Source organism: Photinus pyralis, unplaced genomic scaffold (genome assembly GCF_008802855.1).
Source record: "Photinus pyralis isolate 1611_PpyrPB1 unplaced genomic scaffold, Ppyr1.3 Ppyr1.4_LG2, whole genome shotgun sequence".
Taxonomy (NCBI): Eukaryota; Metazoa; Arthropoda; class Insecta; order Coleoptera; family Lampyridae; genus Photinus; species Photinus pyralis.
The window spans coordinates 33259591-33281295 of record NW_022170403.1 but is presented as its reverse complement, the minus strand read 5'-3'; the positions used below and the strand labels follow the sequence as shown (position 1 = coordinate 33281295).

At 40.0% G+C, this 21705-nt stretch overlaps 1 protein-coding gene across 5 annotated transcripts in view; it reads left to right on the top strand.

The window, feature by feature from the left end:
- Nucleotides 1-14298, top strand: part of LOC116164603 — a 46205-nt gene extending 31907 nt beyond the window's left edge. For 4 of the 5 annotated variants that reach the window (XM_031478799.1, XM_031478798.1, XM_031478796.1 and 1 more), the window contains 2 exons: nt 5008-5216; nt 13055-14298. In XM_031478799.1, coding sequence (XP_031334659.1) covers nt 5008-5216; nt 13055-13153 — 308 coding nt within the window. In that variant the 3' untranslated portion in view covers nt 13154-14298. The remainder of the gene's footprint in view (nt 1-5007; nt 5217-13054) is intronic. The other variant, XM_031478795.1, reaches the window with a different exon arrangement.
- Nucleotides 14299-21705: the final 7407 nt, after the last annotated feature.

Genomic DNA, 21705 nt, shown 5'->3' with positions numbered 1-21705 from the left:
ACCAAACCTTGTCGTGCCCATGATCTTGGGACAGAAGTGGCTCCAAGAACATCGAGCGGTGCTGGATTACGAGAGAGCGTGCATCCACTGGGGAACCCATACAAGGCAGACAACACACTGGGACCAAGCTCCGAACCGCGGCCCAACAACGAGCGACTCCATAAACTTCGCCGGAGTCAAGCACGGGTTCCAACCACCACTCGATCGACGCCTGGCCACACTGCTGGAAACTTTCGGTAGCACACTTGCCGATCCTGCAACGCCCACAACAACAGCATCCACCACACATCGCATCCGAGTCACCAAAACAACGCCCTTCCGACTTCCGCCATATCGACATTCGCCAAACAAAAAGAAGGTCATCGCGGATGAAGTGGAAGCTATGTTAGCAGCGCAGGTGATCGAGCCCAGCACGTCCGAATATTGCTCGCCCATCGTCATAATTCAGAAAAAAGACGGCCGCCCGAGATTCTGCATCGACTACCGTCGTCTAAACGCCATCACAAAAGACGAGAGCACCAACCTGCCAGTCATACAGGAGACCCTCCGAGACCTGGGGACGGCCAAAGTTTTTTCCAGCCTGGATCTCAAATCAGGCTACTGGCAGGTGCCGCTAGAGACGGAATCCCGACATCTCACCGCGTTTTCAACCCCTGATGGAGCGAGTTATCAATTCAAAGTAATGCCGTTCGGGCTCAAGAATGCACCTGCTACGTTCCAGAAGCTAATGACCCAGGACGTTCTCGCCGGGTATTTACGGAAATTCGTCATGGTATACCTGGATGACATAATAATCTACTCAGACTCCTGGGACGAGCACCTCAAACATCTACACCTCGTGCTGGAACGACTGCAACGCCACAAACTCCGCTTGTCCCTCGAAAAGTGTCGCTTCGGGGTGCAAACGATCCAATACCTGGGCCACAACATCACGGCGAACGGGAACCGCCCGTGCCAGGAACACATCGAAGCAATCCGGACCGCAGACCGGCCCACCTCGAGGAAGAAGCTAAGAAGTTTTCTAGGATTGACCAACTGGCTACGAGAGTACGTGCCCCGGTGTGCCGAATTACAAGCACCGTTGGATAACTTACTAACAAAGAACACCCCTTTCCGATGGACAGCGGCAGCCGACGTCGCCTTTAGCCAGTTAAAAGCAGCACTTAGCAAACCACTCCAACTCAGCCGTCCGGACTTCGCCACTCCATTCGTGCTGCAAACCGACGCCAGCGAAAACGGGATTGCGGCCGTACTCTTTCAAGAACCCCACCCCGGAGAGAAAAAAATTATCAGCTACGCCAGTGCCAAACTTAACCACGCGCAGAGACGCTACCATATCAACGAACAGGAGTGCTTGGCAGTAGTATGGGCCATTAAACGATACCGGCCATATCTGGAAGATAGACGTTTTACGTTGAAGACAGACAGCCGCGCTCTCCTGTGGCTGGATCGCACAAAAGACGAAAAGAGCAAGCTAACTCGTTGGGCATTACGGCTCCAAGAATTTACATTTGATGTGGTCCACTGTCCGGGGAAAGAAAACGAGCTTCCAGACCACCTGTCCCGCCACCCATCAGCAGAAGAAGCCGAAGAAGCCACGGCAGAAGACGTAAACCGCATGCTGCCACCTACGACCACACACGAGTCCAAACAAACCAACAGCACCCCGGTAATCGCGGCAGTGGAAGTGGCCAATTTGGCGGACCATGTGAAGGAGTGCCAAAAGACAAACGAAAACGCCATCGTTCTGGTACGCACCTGGCACAGAATACAGCAGGAAGGACCAGCGACACCAGCACAAGCAAGGTTCAACCGGGATTACACGGTGGACAACGGTTACCTCTACCGCAAAGCACCCCAAGGGAACCTACTCGTAGTCCCCTGCAGCCTTCAACCAGCGGTACTAGAAGCGTACCACAACGCAGCCACAGCTGGACACCCAGGAGCCGAAGAAACGGAACGGGCCATAATGACACATTACCACTGGGCGAAACTGGGAGACACGGTGCGGAATTATGTACGAGCATGTTGGATTTGCGCGGCAGTCAAAAGAGGCCCGGTCCAGGACGCCACCGTACGCCCACGCAAACCCACACGACCCTGGGAAGCGGTTTCCGTAGACTTGATGGGCCCCTACGACGCCACACCTACAGGCTACCGCCAGATAGTCGTGATCACGGACCTCTTCAGCATGTGGGTGGAGGCATTTCCAGTAAAGGAAGCAGTCGCTCCAACAGTGGTCAGAATCCTGGAACACGAGGTATTCGCACGCTATGGTTTCCCGAGAGCGATCATCTCAGACAACGGACCGCAATTCACATCAGTGACATGGGACGCGGCACTTCGGAAGTGGGGAGCAATGCACTGGACGACGCCCATATGGCACCCGCAGGCGAACCCCGTCGAACGCCGGAACCAAGAAATCAAAAAGGGCCTCCGCACTCATCTGGTGGGACAAAGCCCCAGCGCCTGGGCGGCCGTACTACCCATTGTCATGTTCACGTTACGTACGAGGAGAAACGCCGCTACTGGACTCACGCCGAGCCACGCGCTGCTAGGCTACGACCTACCCAGGCCAGGAGAGTGGAAAGCCAGGGATCGACCACCTCCACCGACAGGAGAAGCCCGAGAGGAGGTCGTACAGACGGTGCACAGGAACCAGGCACGATCCCGCAGCCGGTACGCGAACTACGGGCCAGCCCGCACCCAGTACCAAGTAGGCGACGGAGTGATGGAAAGATCCAGGGACCAACACTCCGGGAACTTTCACATGAAGTACACAGGTCCCTACACCATCGAAGCGCTGGCGGGCACAAACGCGTACTGGATAAGGCGAGGAAACGAACTGGTAAAGGTGCACGTACACGATCTACGCCCTGCACCCAACCAACCCACCCCGGCACCAGTACCGGAACTTCCGCCAAGAATCATTTCACCGACGCCACCACGGAACCAACGACAACCCCGTCACCGCCGTTTGCTACAGCGCCTGCACCCCGCCGTCGCAACCCCTTTACAGGGGGGGGATACTGTTACGACGACTAGGAGAGGGGTTGCAACTTCCACCCCACCATCCACTAGCGCCCTATTGGCCGCGTCGCCAGACGCCTCTACCGGAAATCGTTTATAAGCAGCGCACCGACAGGGGAACTTCACTTGTGCCTGGGCAAGCCTACCTTACCCTACACAAGCGACTGAGGCTGGTCGCTTGGGCTCAAGTACCGTCTCCGCACGCCATCACTTCCCGGCTTGACCGTAGTCAAGTCCGGCGCCATCCCACGTGCCAGAAGCGATCTTATATATGTACATATATCCTCTGTATTATTTGTAAATATTGTGTAATATACGTTTTCAACCTCCGTTTGCCACTTACGTTACCCCGCCCGGTAACAGAGACTGAATACTCGTCTTCGGTAATCTGGCAATTTTCCGATTTTCTTCGGTACGCGGTGAAGAATCGTTTTCGCTCTCTTGTACACTACACTGGCTCGATGGAGATGATTTCACTCGGTTCTTTTGCTTGCTTTTCTTACAAAGGTCGACTTAACGCTCTATTATGAAACTCCGCGCTTATAATTTAGGGCGCCACTGACATAGAAGCTGCTCCGCAAAAGGGCGGCGAGCAACTCCCTAGTCCCTTCTGTGGTGCTTGAAATCCCCGTATTTATACTTTCGTAGTTTGTATCCATTGTCCTCAATTCGCTTTGCCGCGCAAACTCACACATGTATAGCTTGAACGTCCATGAATTAAGATTTTGCCAATTTGACAGCGGTAGCTCTAAATGAATTATTTACAATGACTCGGACTTTGACCTTAGCGTTAATGCTCGTTATTTCTATGCAGTTTTTTCCCTAATTTACATTATTAATAATCATTAATAATCATTTACCTATACTCCTGTGTCTTGAAATAGACAACTTGTTATACCATAACAAGCAGGCATTTTGTTTAGTAAATAAAGTTTCTCTCTCGGTGAACGCAATTCTATTTACACCGCGATTATTACTTGTATTAAATTTTCTTTCTGCTTCATAGCGGCTATATTTAAAATGTACATTCGGATACAATGACTTGAAATAGATAAATTCCTTTAAATGCATTCTCATTCAGTCACATCATTCGTCCTTGGGAGTCATGATTACATTTAGACTTTACATTTTAATTACGTAAAAATAAAACTTTAAATAACCAGAGTACAGAAATATACTGTTACAAACCAGCTGAAAGGTAAATTAAAGAAGATATGTAAATTGGATAACTGGGAACGTAACTCCCAACGACATTTTGACATCTTTAATGTATTTAAAACGTTTGTTTGGGTTACATTCACCACTCAATTTTTTACATACCTAATTTGTTCACCATGTATAATTATACCTACTTGAAAAGGTTGAGTGAAATTACGTTTATGATAAGGTGACAATGTTCTTGAAAGCCAATACTTAAAAAAAGGTTCTTTCCTGTACTTTCAGCGGTACCATTATTGTCAATTTAGTCTGAAATATAATTAATTAAAAAATCAATAGTTATGCAATTAACTACATTAGGTACGGCAGTTACCTTCAGGTCAACTTTTCAAAGAGCAAAGAAAACTTAAAAAAACATAAGATATTTGTCTCTTAGCGTATCAACGCACCAAAGAAATCATTGGCAGCACTTTTTCATGAGAAGCTATAATAAAATATTAAAGGGTTAGGTAATATACAACAAAACCCTAACGCCTCTAAACTCGTTATTTTGAAAACATTTTAAAGCTTGAGCGATTTAGTAGTTGTTTTTCGTTTCAATCTTTGTATTGCAGCCGATTGATCTGAGATTAATTACCTAAATATGTTCTCACAAAAGTAGGTACCTATATTTCACCAATCAGCATGTGTAGGTACAACAGCATAAAAGGACACTTTACACAGTAGGTTACTTTAATATTCACGCCAATAGTACACTAGCGCCACGCTTTTCACAATAGTGAAAAGAAATTCAAAATTTTCATGCTTTTCAATCCGTAGGATCCAGAAGACCAAGTTTAACATCAATACATAGTACTTCATCAGTTCGTAGTTTTAGTGCAAGACGATTCGAAAGAGAAAAAGAACAAAAAGAAGAAAGAGAAATGCAAAGGCGGTTTGCACGAATAGCATCAAACGGAAGGGTTCCTCCAACACCTAGCCCGCGTTCTACGGATGAGCTCCTTCCAACACTAACTGAAGACAGGCCGGTACGTAACTCCTAATAAATTGTACATTGACGGTTTAACCGTAAGCGGTGTGCCATTTTTGTCCACCTTACATGACTCCTTCAATGCTTTATATTTGTGCCCAATTCAGAAATAGTATATTGAAAGACAAGTGTTACAACGCGACTAGGGAATGCAATACCCGGATCGCGGGATCCCGAAATACCGGGATCCCTCAGCATTTTTGCGGGATTAATCCGGCACATAAATGGAGCGGGATCCCGCGGGATTTGCGGGACTGAGGAATTTGTTGACCAAGGGGACGACTCTGTTTACTTTGTTAAGGAAATGCATAACGGAAAAGTTATTTCTAAAATAATTGTTAAAAATGTACTATGATTTTTGAGGCACTTTAGAAGTTCACCTTTTTTTGTGCTTTACAGGTGAGGGTTTTTTGAGTTCTAACTTAGGCTGAAGGTACCTACTTTTTTGTTGAATATTGTGATAAATATCGATTTATTTTAATACAGATGTTAACCGCACAAAATTGCTTATTATTTATTTAAAATTTTGCGGGATCCTGCAAATACCGGGATCCCGCGGGATTAACATCTAACGATCTTGCAAATACCGGGATTGAGATTTTGCTGTGGGATTGCATTCTCTAAATGCGACCTATTTGTAATACGACTATCTTGTGGCACGAGTGGCGTAGCGACACGTGTTTTTCATACTTACTGTTTTTTCTATTTCGGTGCTTTAAATTAATTAAAAAGTGATTATTAAAAACTACAGGAAACTTTAGAATCAATGTCTTAAGTTGGCAACACTTTTTACGTTGACTTTGTTAATCTGAGACAAGTTTGAGTTGGCAGCGAAGATCACGTTTGTATACACAGGTCTGGAAACTCTGTTGTTTGAGACATGAACTAAAGGACTAAGCTGAATTTATAGTTCCGTACCCGCAACACCGTACCGTAACGTTTGGAATTAAACCATACTTGTTGCGCGCGAACATTTTTATAGTTGGCGTTAACGTTGCGTTAGAACGGTTACGGTACGTAGGAAATGCCCAAATCTTATTTCTTACGGTCAATCGTGCTAACGCGCGTGTCTTCGGTAGTACTCGGATAATTCAAACAGTTGAGTTTATCCTGACGTTCGTTTCGTTTATTTACAATAATTATTGACACTTTGTTGGTTATTATTATTTTGAAATGCACGTTACTCTTGCTGACAGATGACATACAATGACAGAATTCGTTACGCGCTAATGTGCAAGCTGCCGCTTGCCACTACGGAACTATAAATCGTATTATTTTCGTTAACGTAAGATTTTACGGTTCCGTTCTTACGTTCATACGTCCGGTTGGCGCAGATTGTATAATCGTTGGCGTACATCGCGACCACCCAGGTTCAAATTTAAGCGCGTATGTTTTTTTTCTATAAGGGTTTTCGCTATAAAAAGCGTTGCACGACATTGATTTGATGACGTTAACAATACACGGCATTGCCAAATATTTCTAAGGTATGCTGATATATTAACCTTTTATTTAGGAAACACTTTTAGGTTATGTTTCTACCATGATGAACTAGAAAATTCAGAGATAATTTTTTGGGCTCTATGTGTGAAACCAACCTACTGGGCATAAATAAAACCCCTTCCTACTGTGCTGCGACGGGTTCAAGGAAAGTGCAGTCTAAGTCTGTAGTACTATTAGCATTTTGTTTATAACGTATCGCTGCCGTTGTGAGCAGAAAGATGAGGAATATGGGCATTGCGGTATTATGTAAATGTTTCGGAAGTTATAAACCATTGCATAGGCGATCAGCAAATAAATATCAAGTTCATGCTGGCTTGAAATCTTGATTGATTTTACGTTATTTTACAAGAGCATATGGCTAACTCTTGCTGTAGTGGAATTTGAAACTAGTAAGTTCAACCGAGACAAAAACACAAGAAATTTTATTGAACTACATAAAATGATAATCAACATAAGCTCAATCGGTTTCAAAAAATTCGGTTCTCTTATTGTGTAACCAATCTTGAATATATGCTTTTCTCCACATGTTGTTTGGATTTTGTGTCAATAAGGTGTTGTGGTAAGAAGCATTGTCCAATACGATAACACTTGGTTCTTCTAAATTTACTAATAATTGTTTTTCAAACCAATGTAAAAAGTTTTCACGATTCATTTCTCCGTGGTAATCGCCAGTACTTTTAGATGCAAATACAAGATCTGCGATATCAAAGCTTCGTTTTGTTTAAAAGCTTGGGAAATTCTGCTGACCGTAGAAATGTTTAAATGTAATGCTGCCCGCAACGCGCTGAAGGTAATCACAATTAGTAGAAGTAGTCAGAAGTAATTGAAACCATTCTTACCTCTCGAACTGAACCTAATGGTAATAAGGAACCCCCATTATCTCGTTCCTGTTCAAAATATTGAATTAAAGAGGCAAGGAGTTCCTTCGCTTTACTGTTCAAATGTTTCGGCATTGTGGCGAGTACGAATGCAAATAACGGTAGAATGTACAACAAACAGCAATTTTGTTCTGAAAAGAACACATTTTTTTGCACTAAGAGCGAAGATGAATAATAACAACAACCACAAGAATAACCGAAAACTTTCACACGCAAAAACCGAACCAAAGTGTCAAATGTCAACAAATAACAAATAACGTTTGACAACATTGTAAAAAAAATTCCGAATCTGCCAACTTATTCTCCCAAAAAGTAACTAAATAATAATGAATATAAATCCGCCAAATCTTGATTTAAATTGGCATGCCATTTTCTTCTGTTGATGACGTGCAACGCTATTTATATCGAAAACCGTATATACGTGCATTAAGTGTACTTATGCGATTTTTTGCATTAATTATTTGAATTAAGAGAAAGGATAATAGTTATGTTATGTCAGATGTCACAATGAAAAGATACTACCTACGGGAACGGGAAACTTAATTTAGTACGGTAGACAAGATAGGTACATTCAATTGTTGTTGTCCGTTCACCGCTCTCAGATCTTTATTTCTTACTCTGAGGTAGTCCTTGTGTTTACAATTACAAATTATTACAAGTCAGACATGACAGTTGTCAAAGAACATCTCTCGACTCATGCGCCGCCCGTGACGACTTTATGGTACTAAGCGATCGACGACGCGTAAGAAGAGCCTCACTTCTCATATAGGAAATAGGCTCGAGTTTCCACACCTGTATATACGACCGTGGCGTAGATCACTCACTCACATTTGGAAACTTTCAATTCCGAGGATGTGCATAAATTTATTTATGATGGTGAATGTGTAAATGTAAATGTAACCATAACCAAGGCGGCGGTGGATGGTAAGCAGCGATTCATACGAAAAAGGCGTTCCAAGTTAATCGATGATCGCGTACGTATAGTCCAGTAAAAGTAGACATTGACCCAGAAATTTGAAAAAACAAGCTGAAAATTTTCATACATGGTGAGCATGGTGCTAGAACTAAATCCTGAAAAGTCCCAAAAGATCCCGGTTGGAGAACGGACGCCATCTTGAAAAAACTACCCCTAAATTTGATTTTCCGATTTTTGAGGATAACAAGTGAACGGATGGTCCAAATTTCGTCGTCAAGGTGTCAAAATGGCTGTTTTGATGTTTGTTATGAGTGAAATAATTATTCCGTATAATACGATGCCCTTTCAAATGTGACCTTTTTCAAAAAACCACCCCCATCATGGGTTTCTCTCTTTTCCGGCTATTGTTAAATAAAGCTTCGGATAATTAGGTAGTATTGATGTTTCTAATCGTTCTTCTTGACGTTCTCTATCTGAATGTCAAAATTTCTGTTAAAAAAAACCTTCAGAGTTCAGAACAAGATTGAGAGTACTAACTAAATGAACACTATTTTATTCATTATTATTTGCAGTCGGGTTAAGTTGCACGTAAAAAATATTTAAATGCATTTTACAATTAATCAACTATTCGCACATAACTAAAAAAACGGCGTGAAAATAATCAATCCATACACAGGTTTTAAACTGGAAACATTCCGAGACCGAACGACAACACAATGACGAAAATCTATACTATGAGTAAAAATCAGACACCGATCTACTCTTACAAAAGTAACCGTTACACCTGAACGCACGGTATCGAAACGTGATATAAATTTGGGTGTTTCGTTACTAAGAAACCGTAGCTTCCAGATTTATTTATTTATTTTAGGAATAAACAGAAGGTGATTTAATTTCTAGCGCCCTTTTAGCTGCCGATGAGGAAACCAGTTTCCGTATTACATAAACACTTTCTAAGATAACCGCTCCTTTTGCTGTTTAGGTAGTAAGGTTACACAAGATAATCGTTGCAAGGAAGATATAAAATCCAAGATAGCGCAGGCTAAAAAAGCATTGGCATAAAAGTGGGACCTGCTACGATCCGAGATAAATTAGGAAATGAGGAAAAGATTGATAAAAACGTACAAATGGAGTGTAGGTCATACAGGTGCGAAACCTGGACGATAGGCAGGAAAAAGTAGGATAGAATGAGGATTATCTGGATGGATTGGGTAACAAACGAAGCAGTCTTGGAGCTAGTACAGGAAATAGAGAAATATGGAAAACCGTACCGAGAAGACGAGATAGAATGTTAGCGTACGTGCTAAGACACGGAGGAATAGCACTACTAGCTATACCGGGTGATCAAAAAGTAGTGCGGACAGTTTGAATTTTCCGTAAAACTAAACATGTATAACGTTGGTAACATACCAAGTCATTTATGTAAAAGCAGTGGTGGATCAATTTAATCACTAATGCATAAATAAACTACCTTCTAAACATGTTTGCCAATTCCTTAAGTAAAAAACATTGAAAACTTAAAGCGTCCAATTTGAACTGTCTGCAGTTCTTTTTGATCACCCGATAGAAAGTAGTTATGTAGAACTGAAAAGATTAGCGCAGGATAGGAAAAGGTGGAGGACTGCGTCCAACCAATCCTAGGATTGCGCAAGCAAAACAACAACAAATGCCGAAAACGTGAAAAATCCAGGTTGGGGGTGATCTTTCTAAAAAGTACGAATTTTCAAGGGCTTCTTTATGTGCGGAATTATGTTTTTACTCCAAATACACATTAAAACAAACATTTTGACACCTTAGCAACGAGAATCAGACCATTGGTTCATTGGTTTTGCTCAAAACTCGAGAAATCGAGTTTAGGGGTAGTTTTTTTAAGATGGCGCCCGTTCCCCAACCGGGATCTTTTGGGACTTTTCATAAATTGGTTCTGGCATCCTATCCTATCCTGAACATGTTTGCCAATTTTCAGTTTGTTTTTTCAAATTTCCGGGTTTGGCCCTTATTTATTGTCTAATTTTACGTAGAAAATGCGAAAGATATTCCTTCCCCTCTCGACCATTATAACAGGGTGGATGCTAAGCAGCAATTTATATAGAAAAGGCATTCAAAGTTAATCGGCAATCGATACGAATTACGAATTAGTATATGCAGGAAGTGCCCGGGTTTTCCCTCTCGGTGATTGATACAGACAAGTCGATCTTTACCAGATACAATAATGTAACCTTCTCAACGACATTCTTCTTCCCAAATACATTCAAGGGGTACGCTTCAAAAAGTGGTTGTTTGAAGTCGTCCTAGTGGCAGAAAAGCACAAGTCGCCAAGTTGCGAATACAGCTGTGAATCGGAACCTTGAGCTATTACTTGTAACAAAAGGTCGTCTCGGGAACCGTATTTACGAAGGGCCATTTCTGCAAATATCAATCCGACAGCTTCTTAGTCTATAAGCATTTATTATTAAAACATGAAAAACAAACTTAATCAAATAAATACTTCATTTGCTTGCCTAGGTTACAATTAACTAAAAATGTGGCGTGCGTGTGTACCATTGAATGCATTTTTGCTTAACGCGCAAATTGTTTCTTGAATATTAGTTACATCTATTACAAGAAAACTGTGGATTTAGAATGATGGTAACTCACACTAAACTTATTTAGCACTGGGTACCAAAAATCAATGAATACACATAGCCCTAGTCTAGTTGCACCAACAAAATTAAGCCTTGCTAAGTCGAACCACGATACATGAGTCGAACTTAAAATCTATATGGCAACGATTGTTAAGACAATCGTTGCTATTGTATTTAAGTTATGCTTAACCAAAGACTAATGGCCGTTTGCACCGACAAATTTAAGTGGAGCTTAGCCGTAGCCTACCGATAGAACTAGCCGTGAGCGTGACCCTCATCTCCACTATTGCGTTGACGTCACAACTGACGGCGGCCGTCATATCGACTTAATGTAATTAATTCCAAGTAGTTTAATGTTGTACACTTAAATTAACTGTATTCGAACAGAAAAGTAAGAAAATGCCAAATACGTGCTGCGTCCCTGGTTGCAAAAGCAATTATAGTTCAAGAGACAAGGTTCCTTACGGTTTTTCGTTTTCCGAAAAATGAAGACGATCACAAAAAGTGGTTAAGATGTATTCACCGGGACAATTTTGAAATTACTAGTTACTCCAGGGTTTGTATAAAGCATTTCTGCGACATTTTCATTATTCGGGTAGACAAGATGACTAGATAAGACGATACAGTATTAACAGTTCCATGAGACCAGATTAAACTTGCCGAAGACACGTATCCCACCATTTTTGAAAATCAGCCATCATATATGAAAAGGATGTAAATGATGAGTAACGGGAAAATATAGACCTTTGCAAACTACAAATGACCGAAAACCTGTAGTCACTAGGTGGTCCAGGGGCCGAGATCTCGATGGAACAGACAGATAGGCAGACGACGGAATAATGAGCACATAAGCGTTACCTCAACTTCGTTGTGTTACGCTAAAAAAGGCAGATGTGTGTATTAGAATGTATAAATTTTATTTGTTTTCAGCTCGGTTTTCAGTGAGTATCTGTTGTTTATGTACGTATTTAATAAAATTTTTGCATAATAACACGTGTCTATAATTAGGAAACAACATATAACAATCCTGCGGCTCAAAATAAGTAATTACTTAATGTTTTCGCGTTAAATGAGTACCTACGCACGCGAATCAAATTGCATTTAAACACATAGTATCGCGTTGCAGTGGCCCATCTCCAGTTGTGACGTCACTAAATCAATGTCACGGCTAGATCTATCGGTAGGCTACGGCTTAGCTTAAGCCATAAAATACTATGGCTTAAGCCATAATATCTTAAGCGTAGCTTAAAATCCATGGCAACGATTATTGAGACAACGGTTGCCCTGGATTTTAAGCTACGCTCAAGCTAAGTTACACTTAAATTTGTCGGTGCAAACAACCATAAGGGTAACCTTTGGATTAACTTTAAAGAAGACTTCATTAATTTTGACGCAATTGGCCCATAAATTTTACGCAATTTGATTTGACATCTGATAATTTGAGGTTGACGAAGATTAAAAGTTACCAAAAATAATATTAGTACCATAAAGTCGTCACGGGCGGCGCATGAGTCGAGAGATGTTCTTTGACAACTGTCATGGCTGACTTTTAATAATTTGTAATTGTAAACACAAGAACTACCTCAGAGTAAGAAATAAAGATCTTAGAGCGGTGAGCGGTTGAATGTACCTATCTTGTTTACCGTACTAAATTAAGTTTCCCGTTCCCGTAGGTAGCATCTTTTCATTGTGACATAACACAACTATTATCCTTTCTTTTAATTCAAATAATTAATGCAAAAAATCGCATAAGTACACTTAATGCACGTATTACCATGAAAGTCTTTGTAATACTGTTTTTGCCGAAAACAGTTGTACAAAAATCTCATTGTAGCACCGAAATAGAAACAAATCATTTATCTCTGTCTATTTCACGATCGTGCTTTAATCGTTATATGATATAATACACCCCTTGCAGGTTTATATTGTACAGGTACCTCTGGCAATCCAAGAAGAAGATAACGGGGCAAATGGTTTTAAAGAGGAGATACCGTCAACTTCGAAACAATTCGCTTAAGTAAAGAAACACTTCATCGCAACGCAGTGCTATTGGTGGGCCTAGAGAACGTACCTAATTATCACTAATAGAGTAAGATTTAAAAAATTGAATGTGGTTAAAAAATAGACAGACGTTAATTTAATAAGGACTATATTACTTTTTTAATTTAGTAGATTTTACTGTTAATGATACCTATACCTCTATACACATGTATCTATGCTGTTATATGTTGAAGTAAAGTATTTATTACAGTGAAATTAAGTCTATGGTCAAATATCAGTTAAATTAAATATTTGTATAATAAGTGTTTAATGCTTACTTTACCGATTATTTAAATTTTGATAAGAGTATGTTATACTTCTGTATTTTGTTGTACGGTAGTGTGTTCCAATTAAAGTCTGCAGTATTACCAACTTTGAAGTCACATAATCTGTTGTATTGGCATGTAAAAGGCATTAGCAAATCTTAAAAACATTTGAGCATTAAGTTCTCAAGATATCCAACAAAATAAATTTGGAAAAGGCCTATAGGCACAGTATATCCCCTCTTTATACTGTGCTATAGGTATATTCTATACATATTGAAAAAAATGAAATTCTGAAATTTAACTCTGAAGTATAGAGCTTTAAACATGCAATCTAGAATTTGACAAAATGAAAAATAATTTTTTTAAACTAACTGAAGTGCAATCAAAAGAATCTAATCTAAACGTTTTGCTCTTAATCATGAAGCTAAAATGTTTTTTTATTATTCAGTTTTTGTATCGATTGGGTTGGGAACAACAATTATTGTTGATTGTAGTTGATTGTAATTTGTTTTGTGTTGACTTTTATTAAGATAGTTTTCATAAGTTATTTCCCTTTGCTTATCGACTAACTTAGAGCAGTAATTATGTGCCATAGATTTTTTATTTGAAAATATTGAATAAATAATAAATATGTAGTGGGTGTTCCATTTGAAACGATGATATTTTGTTGGTATACCTAGACACCCTGATGCGAAATTGTATATAAGTATCAATCAAAAAGTTAGTTGGAACACAAAATACATTTATTTCTCTGAAACTCGTCTAAGTTAATTTTTTAATAGTTTACAAGTTGTTACATGTGATTCAATGTTCCATATTAATTTTAAGATTATTACAAGAATAAAGTTTACATTAATCTGGCCGCATCATGTATTGTAGTTATAGTAGCACTACTCCTACCCTAAAGATCTATAAATCAAAGCGTCAACAAGGAACGTTTTAATCGTTTTAAAAGGGTGTTGACACCGGCATGTTGTTCTGCCAATAGTCCAGTCAATAGAGAAAAGTTTAGTCAAAAATTTGGTGTCCAAGAGGTTATGACTGATTCTTATGTATTTTTTGGCGTAGATTCCGAATTTTTAATCTCCCACCAACCTTAGGGGGTGGGAACCCCCCCAAAAATGCAAAAAACCCCAAAATGTCGGCCCAAAATTCAGAATTTTGGAAAAATTTCGCTAAATTTAGATTTTTGGCCCAAAGTACCTTAGTTCAAAATTAAAGTACACAAAATTTGCAGGAAAAGTGATATATACACTTTTGGTCTAGGACCAACGGGGGCGGAGATAAGAGGGGGGTCAAAAAGGGTACTTTGTTGGAAAACGTGAAAAAAACGGAATTTCTCTGAATAACTCGCTAAATGTTGGTTTTAGAGAAAAAACTCAAAGGACCAAAATGAAAGTAGACGAAAAATTACTTCGGAAAGTGCACGTGTGCGGAGCCGATGAAGGGGAGGAGGAGGGGGAGGGGGCGAGCGCAAAACCTCTCTTCCTGGCGCCGCGCGACGGCACTGGCATAAGGCGCTATACGCGCAGTTTCGGGTATCTCTGGCGGCCTCGGTCCCGGTCATAACGGATGCTTCTTTGTCCTTATTTTAGAAAGGGGCCTCTGGCTTCCCCCTCCCTCTTGTTGGTCGTTTGTATGCTTTTTGTGTCCTCTGGAAACCAGTTCAAGATCCCTCTTCAGTGCGTCTGTGTTGTCGCGTCGTGTGCATCACGCTATATTGCTCCGTGCTTATTTATTTTATTATTTACTATTTTTCGGTTAAAAGTTTGTTGTTTTTACCGAAATTTTCTGTAATATCGTGCTCGCGCGCCTGTGCGTTTTGAGTTTGTTCGCTTGCATATACTCTCGAGGGGAGAGAGTGAAACTAGTTTTAACCTTCATGGTACTCTAATGAAAGGTCTCAACGCAAGGAATTAATTTCTACCAACCATAGCCCTCCTCCTCGACCTCTTATCGTGATCGGGTATATTACCTTATACCTTAAGAACGGATTGTCGGAAGAGGGTACTATCAAAGGGCGATTGAAACGTCTGCAAGAAATATATCCATTGGTGATGTCCATACAAAAGCTATTTCGGTTAAAAAAATGCGCTTTATCTGCACAGGAGTTGTGCACAATTTATACTTGTTTATTTAGTGCTCGAGTTACAATTTTTGGGGGAGATTGTAGTATTTGTCTGAAATTCTGATTTGCATGGCGGACAGCAAGAAACGTTACTTTCGCACTTTTTTAGGCCATCTTTAAATAAAAACTCAACCTCTACTGGCTCAGGCGAAAAATAGTAAATAAGCACGGAGCAATATAGCGTGATGCGCACGACGCGACAACACAGACGCACTGAAGAGGGATCTTGAACTGGTTTCCAGAGGACACAAAAAGCATACAAACGACCAACAAGAGGGAGGGGGAAGCCAGAGGCCCCTTTCTAAAATAAGGACAAAGAAGCATCCGTTATGACCGGGACCGAGGCCGCCAGAGATACCCGAAACTGCGCGTATAGCGCCTTATGCCAGTGCCGTCGCGCGGCGCCAGGAAGAGAGGTTTTGCGCTCGCCCCCTCCCCCTCCTCCCCCCCTTCATCGGCTCCGCACACGGGCACTTTCCGAAGTAATTTTTCGTCTACTTTCATTTTGGTCCTTTGAGTTTTTTCTCTAAAACCAACATTTAGCGAGTTATTCAGAGAAATTCCGTTTTTTTCACGTTTTCCAACAAAGTACCCTTTTTTGACCCCCCTCTTATCTCCGCCCCCGTTGGTCCTAGACCAAAAGTGTATATATCACTTTTCCTGCAAATTTTGTGTACTTTAATTTTGAACTAAGGTACTTTGGGCCAAAAATCTAAATTTAGCGAGATTTTTCCAAAATTCTGAATTTTGGGCCGAAATTTTGGGGTTTTTTGCATTTTGGGGGGGTTCCCACCCCCTAAGGTTGGTGGGAGATTAAAAATTCGGAATCTACGCCAAAAAATACATAAGAATCAGTCATAACCTCTTGGACACCAAATTTTTGACTAAACTCCCGTATTTAGGTCTCTATTGACTGGACTACAATTGATATCTAGAATTGAAACAGCTCACATAACAACATATAAAAAATTGAAGCGTAACTAAATGATAAAAACTTCGGGGTTTACACGACACGTTAGGGGTACCCCTGGGGGTACCTAATCTGCAACCCCTGAATACCGCCTAATCGATCTGCAAATATTGTACCGAACATTGTGGATTACCAATTGAATAATAAAAAATTGCAGCCTTAATTGAATACTAATTTTGATTCTGCCTTCGCACTCATATACATACCCCCCTCAACATTCTAACAAAAAACAGGCCTTCTAAATAATCACTAAAATATGTCACTGACTCTCCTACTATAAGGTAGAACGCACGGTATTCTAATTGCCATCTTCCGAATACATCGATCTCATGGCGATTGAATTCATATGTAATTTGAGAATTCGGAATTCCGAAGTGATTAGATTGGATGGGATTCGCCTGTGTTCCCAGTGGGGATTATGCGTGTTTTAGTCTTTTGACGTTTCCATTGTAATTTGTTGTAATGGAATTTCCATCGACAATAATGGGCTATTTACCTACACGGACACATATAACACAGGTTTTAATAAACCTTCGATATTAAAGCCTGCGCAAAACAACGTGAAAACGCAACTTACGCCGGTTTTATTAACGCATGTTTTAGTAAAACCGCCTTTGGAAAAGGATGTAACGTTACTAAAGCCTGTACTAGAAAATGCAGGCCTGACGAGAAGGGGGGGTAAACGGGGGGATTCTCCCTGGGCCCGGATTTTGAAAAGGGGCCCATTGCATGGTTTTTTGGGAATAAAATTTTTACATCCATAAAGCATAGGTACCAATTTCACTAAAATAAAATATTTCATATTATGAGTCCTTATGATTAGTAGAATAAAGTAATGTGGAATAGGTAAGTTTAAGCACAAAAAAGGGGCCCGTGCTTAACAACCCCCCGGGCCCCAAGTTTCTCTCTACGGCCCTGAGAAAATGTGTACTTAAACACTTTTTAGAGCAGAGCATTTTTTAAGAATTAAAAAAATGTGCTATTGTGCTTGAAGGTGTGCCAGACGGCCATCAAATTACGCTGTCTAAAAGGGGGGCCCACATGAATTATTTCCTGAGATGCTGTTTTTGAAAGTAAAACGTGCATAACTTTTACATACGACAACCGATTGGTGTCAGATTTTGCCTACGCATGCATTTAGTGGTGCCAACGTAAACTTAAAATGGAGGGGGGGGGGGGCACATGTTTCGAAATAAATTGGTTTGTGCAAACTATAATGTTCCCCTGAGACTCTTTTTCGTTATCTCTCATTGTATTCTAATTAAAGGTCGCAATGAAAGGAACCGTTTTCGACCAACTACTGCCCTTCTTTCTGTCCTCTTATCAAAGTACGGGGAAGAGGGGGAGGGGGGAGTGGAACTACTTTTATTCTTCATGGTACTCTAATGAAAGGTCTCAACGAAAGGAATTAATTTCTATCAACCATACCCCCCTTCTCTGCCTCTTATCGTAATCGGGTATATTCCCTCAAGAACGGATTGTCGGAAGAGGGTACTCACAAAGGGCGATTGAGACGGTTACAAGAGGATACTTTGTCATTTTCGCGTACCCGTCAAGCGAATCAGTCACTGCATGAGGGACAAAACCTCCTGCTACTGCACCCGATCTACAGCCACCCCCTCCACAATCCTCCACAAGTACGTGACAATGCGTTATTAACGGAGCGATTCCAGTTTCAAGCCTTGGAAGATCGAGGAACCATCATGGGACTATGGTATTGCTATACAAGTTACTGCATAATGAAGTTGACTGCATGGGATTGCTTTCTTCATTACATTTTCTGGTTCCGAAGTACCACACTCGTCACATAGACACATTCTATACCTATCTAGCAGATATGTCACAGTTTCAACGGATTCACGATAACAGAATTACGTTGCACAGTCACAGTATAAAGAGGATACCTATAGTGTGGTACAGTGTTCCAAGATTCTCAAAGACGCCTGAGAAGATCAACTAAACTGTTTACAAGTGTTTACAGGTGGTTGTAAAGCATTTAGCCCATCATAATCCACATGTGTTAGATCCAGCGAAGAAGATAAGGCCATGGAAGCATTATTATTATTAGTATTATCTACTTTAATTTGTATAATGTTCAAATTTTCATCGTTTTTTATTTCCAAATAAATACAACTGTCCTGAAAATTGTATCTAAATTGATCAAGGTGTTCAGATAATTATGGAGGGTAGTATACCGATATAACCACACTGAGAGAAATAATATAATCAAAGTGTCTACCTGAAAATATTTTAATTACAATAAATGTCTTTTTATTTGCGTCAATTAGTTATCAATTTATGACAATAATCTCATATACTGTGTTAAGTAAAATCGATTTTCTAGAAGTGGTGGATAAGGGCAATTAGACATATTTGCTAAACGCTTGTAGATTTTCATAGGTACAATAACAGCAGATAGCGTTTTCGCTGCAGTTATAAAACTGATGCATTGAATTTGATATTCTTGCTTAATTACGTTTTTGTAACTGCCACAAACGTTTAGTTTAGTTGGCGTTATGAAATACTAATTTATGGCGAGTAAACATCTACTTGTAGCAATCGTCTTCAGAAGCCGTTTTCGTTCGTTTTTTGACGACCATAAAAGCTGTAGGTATACCAATTTCTTAATATACGCATGCAGGTATACATTGTGCTGTGCGGGTGTAAGTTTTATTCGGTTTTATTATATGTACCTAGTGTACCAAGAGCTGAAATTTACGCCATACCTACCCCAAAATGAGCGAATTTAAGTCATTACTTATTAAATGGGGACTTGATGTATATTTCGACTATTTCTTAGGTAAGTAGAAAGAGTTATATTTTTGCTACTATTGCTGTCTACCGAAATTATTGTTTAAGTTTTTAAGCTACTGAGACCCAGTTGCACCAAAATTAAGCCTTGCTTAAAGTTAAGTCGAACTTAAAATCTATGGCAACGATTACGTTGCTATGGTATTTTATTTAAGTTATGCTTAACTTTAAGGGATACTTAATTTTGACGGTGCAATTGGCCCTCACTGATGAAAATTGTTCAAATTTTATGTCGTGATGTGTTCAAGGTGTAACGTACAGACACGACCGAGTATATTATGCTTTCAGATATTGTTTATGTCAATCAGTGCATCATTGTAAATAATGAATATTACATCACAATTTATTAATTGTATCCTAAGTGGCATTTTCATTTGATTTTCATTTTTTATTGTTAGATAGGTATAGGATTGTTGTTTTTAAGTGTAATATGTACGTTTTTCATTTTTTTCTAATAAATACCATTGTGAATTACGTTATTACTAATTCCAATTGCCCTTAAGGAATAGGTTTTTAACACAATTAAACAAGTTGTACTGTAGTAAGTCAATTAAAAACCATTCTAATTTAACTACGTTTCTACAACACCTCGCTTTGCTACCTACAGTTATTTTGCGGTTAAATCTTCCTAAATATATTATATACTTACAACAATTTAGTGTACTATTTAAGGTTATTTAACGTACACTTATTTTAATTAAACTGTTTATTATTCATAATAAATGCCTCTAATTGTCTCTAAAGAAAGTTTATGTCTGTTGCCAGGTTTTCAAATACCTACGGTAATTGATGTAATTACAAATAAAATTAAAATTTGACTGTAATCAAACAGGTACAGAAAACTCTGTTTAATTATCGTGAATAACAAGTTGTATAGTCACATATAGTATTAAATTTTTTTTATTACTGCTAACAGATTTTTCTCTCAGTGCAATACTAGCAATTTTATTGTAGTTACAAGCCAGTGCCGGATTGGGGGGGGGGGGCTATGGGACTATTAGCCCCCGGCGGTAAATTTTGAGAGGCGGTATGTCATCGCTCTCATCACGTTTTAATTCTATAAATGTAGATCTTTAATTTATGGGGCTCAATTTCTGAAATACCTAGCATGTCAATAAAACCTCGTCTCATATTCACCTATAAGAATCGATGCCGGGCTCGGGTTACCGGCGCGGAGGTAGCAGGTCGCTGGGTCACACAGCAAAAAGACTAACAAAAATACGTTTCATGTTTTCGGGAAATCTGCACTTTGCTGACAAACGACAGGGTGGCGCTTTATTACCTCATCGTCCGTTATTTACCTCTATTATCCATTGACTATATTGTCGAGAACATTTACTTGTTCAACCCTTATCAGAAACAATTATTGAGCGGCAGAGCAAAGCGATGTAAGCTTTATAGGGGGTCGATGGTGTCCGTCTGTCCGTCCGTGAACACGATAACTGCCAAACGAATGGACCGATTCGGTTGCACAGTTGACCTACATTACACATATACCGAGTGATTCATTAGAAGTGATGAACGCTTGAATTTCGCGCGTAAGGTTTTAGTATTTTTTGCATTATTAGATTGACGGTTTGAATTTGGTTAGTAATTTTTATCTGTCATGACTGTCATTTAAGAAACCAGTGTCGCCGTTAATTGTTGTGTGCCATTTGTGGTTTATTACTTTTTCCATTTTGAACAATTTTTAGAGTTGATGCACTAAATTATGTAAGAAACGTGACTGTGTCTAGTGTTAGTTTATGATTTGTGGTAAAACAGAAGCAGTATTTGTAGATTATAAATAAGAAAACGATTTACTGATTTACATGATGATACACCACTGCAATTAAATAAATGATCATCAGTTAGTACCAACTTCATAATTTTTTTGATTTGCGGGAAATTCAAATTGTCCTCACTTCTAATGAATCACCCGGTATAATAAGCCTATTGAAAATGGGTCAAATCCAATGACCCCTTGGGGTCACGATTCTCAGTCTCTGCCAAACGCTTGATCCTATTTAGTTCAAACTTTGCACAGTTGACCTACATGCGCCTTTCACATCCTTTGAGTTTTCCAGTGGCAAATTGAGAAATGGTACGGCGTCTGGTTTCAACAGTCGACGATTTCGGGCGGTATACCCCAGTAATTCAAACCGCAAATTCCGTTCATAACACCACTCTTCAAAATGTTTCGAACACTCTGGCAGTTTTCACATTAATGTGACCTGGCCGGTTACAAGCTAACACCCAACGCTTTTGAATATTTTGATCATTCGGGAACCGGAAAAACATTAGGTTGCTTGAAAACTGTTTTGATCCATTATCTGTGGTACATCTAACTACGGAACACCTCATTTTGTTGAAAA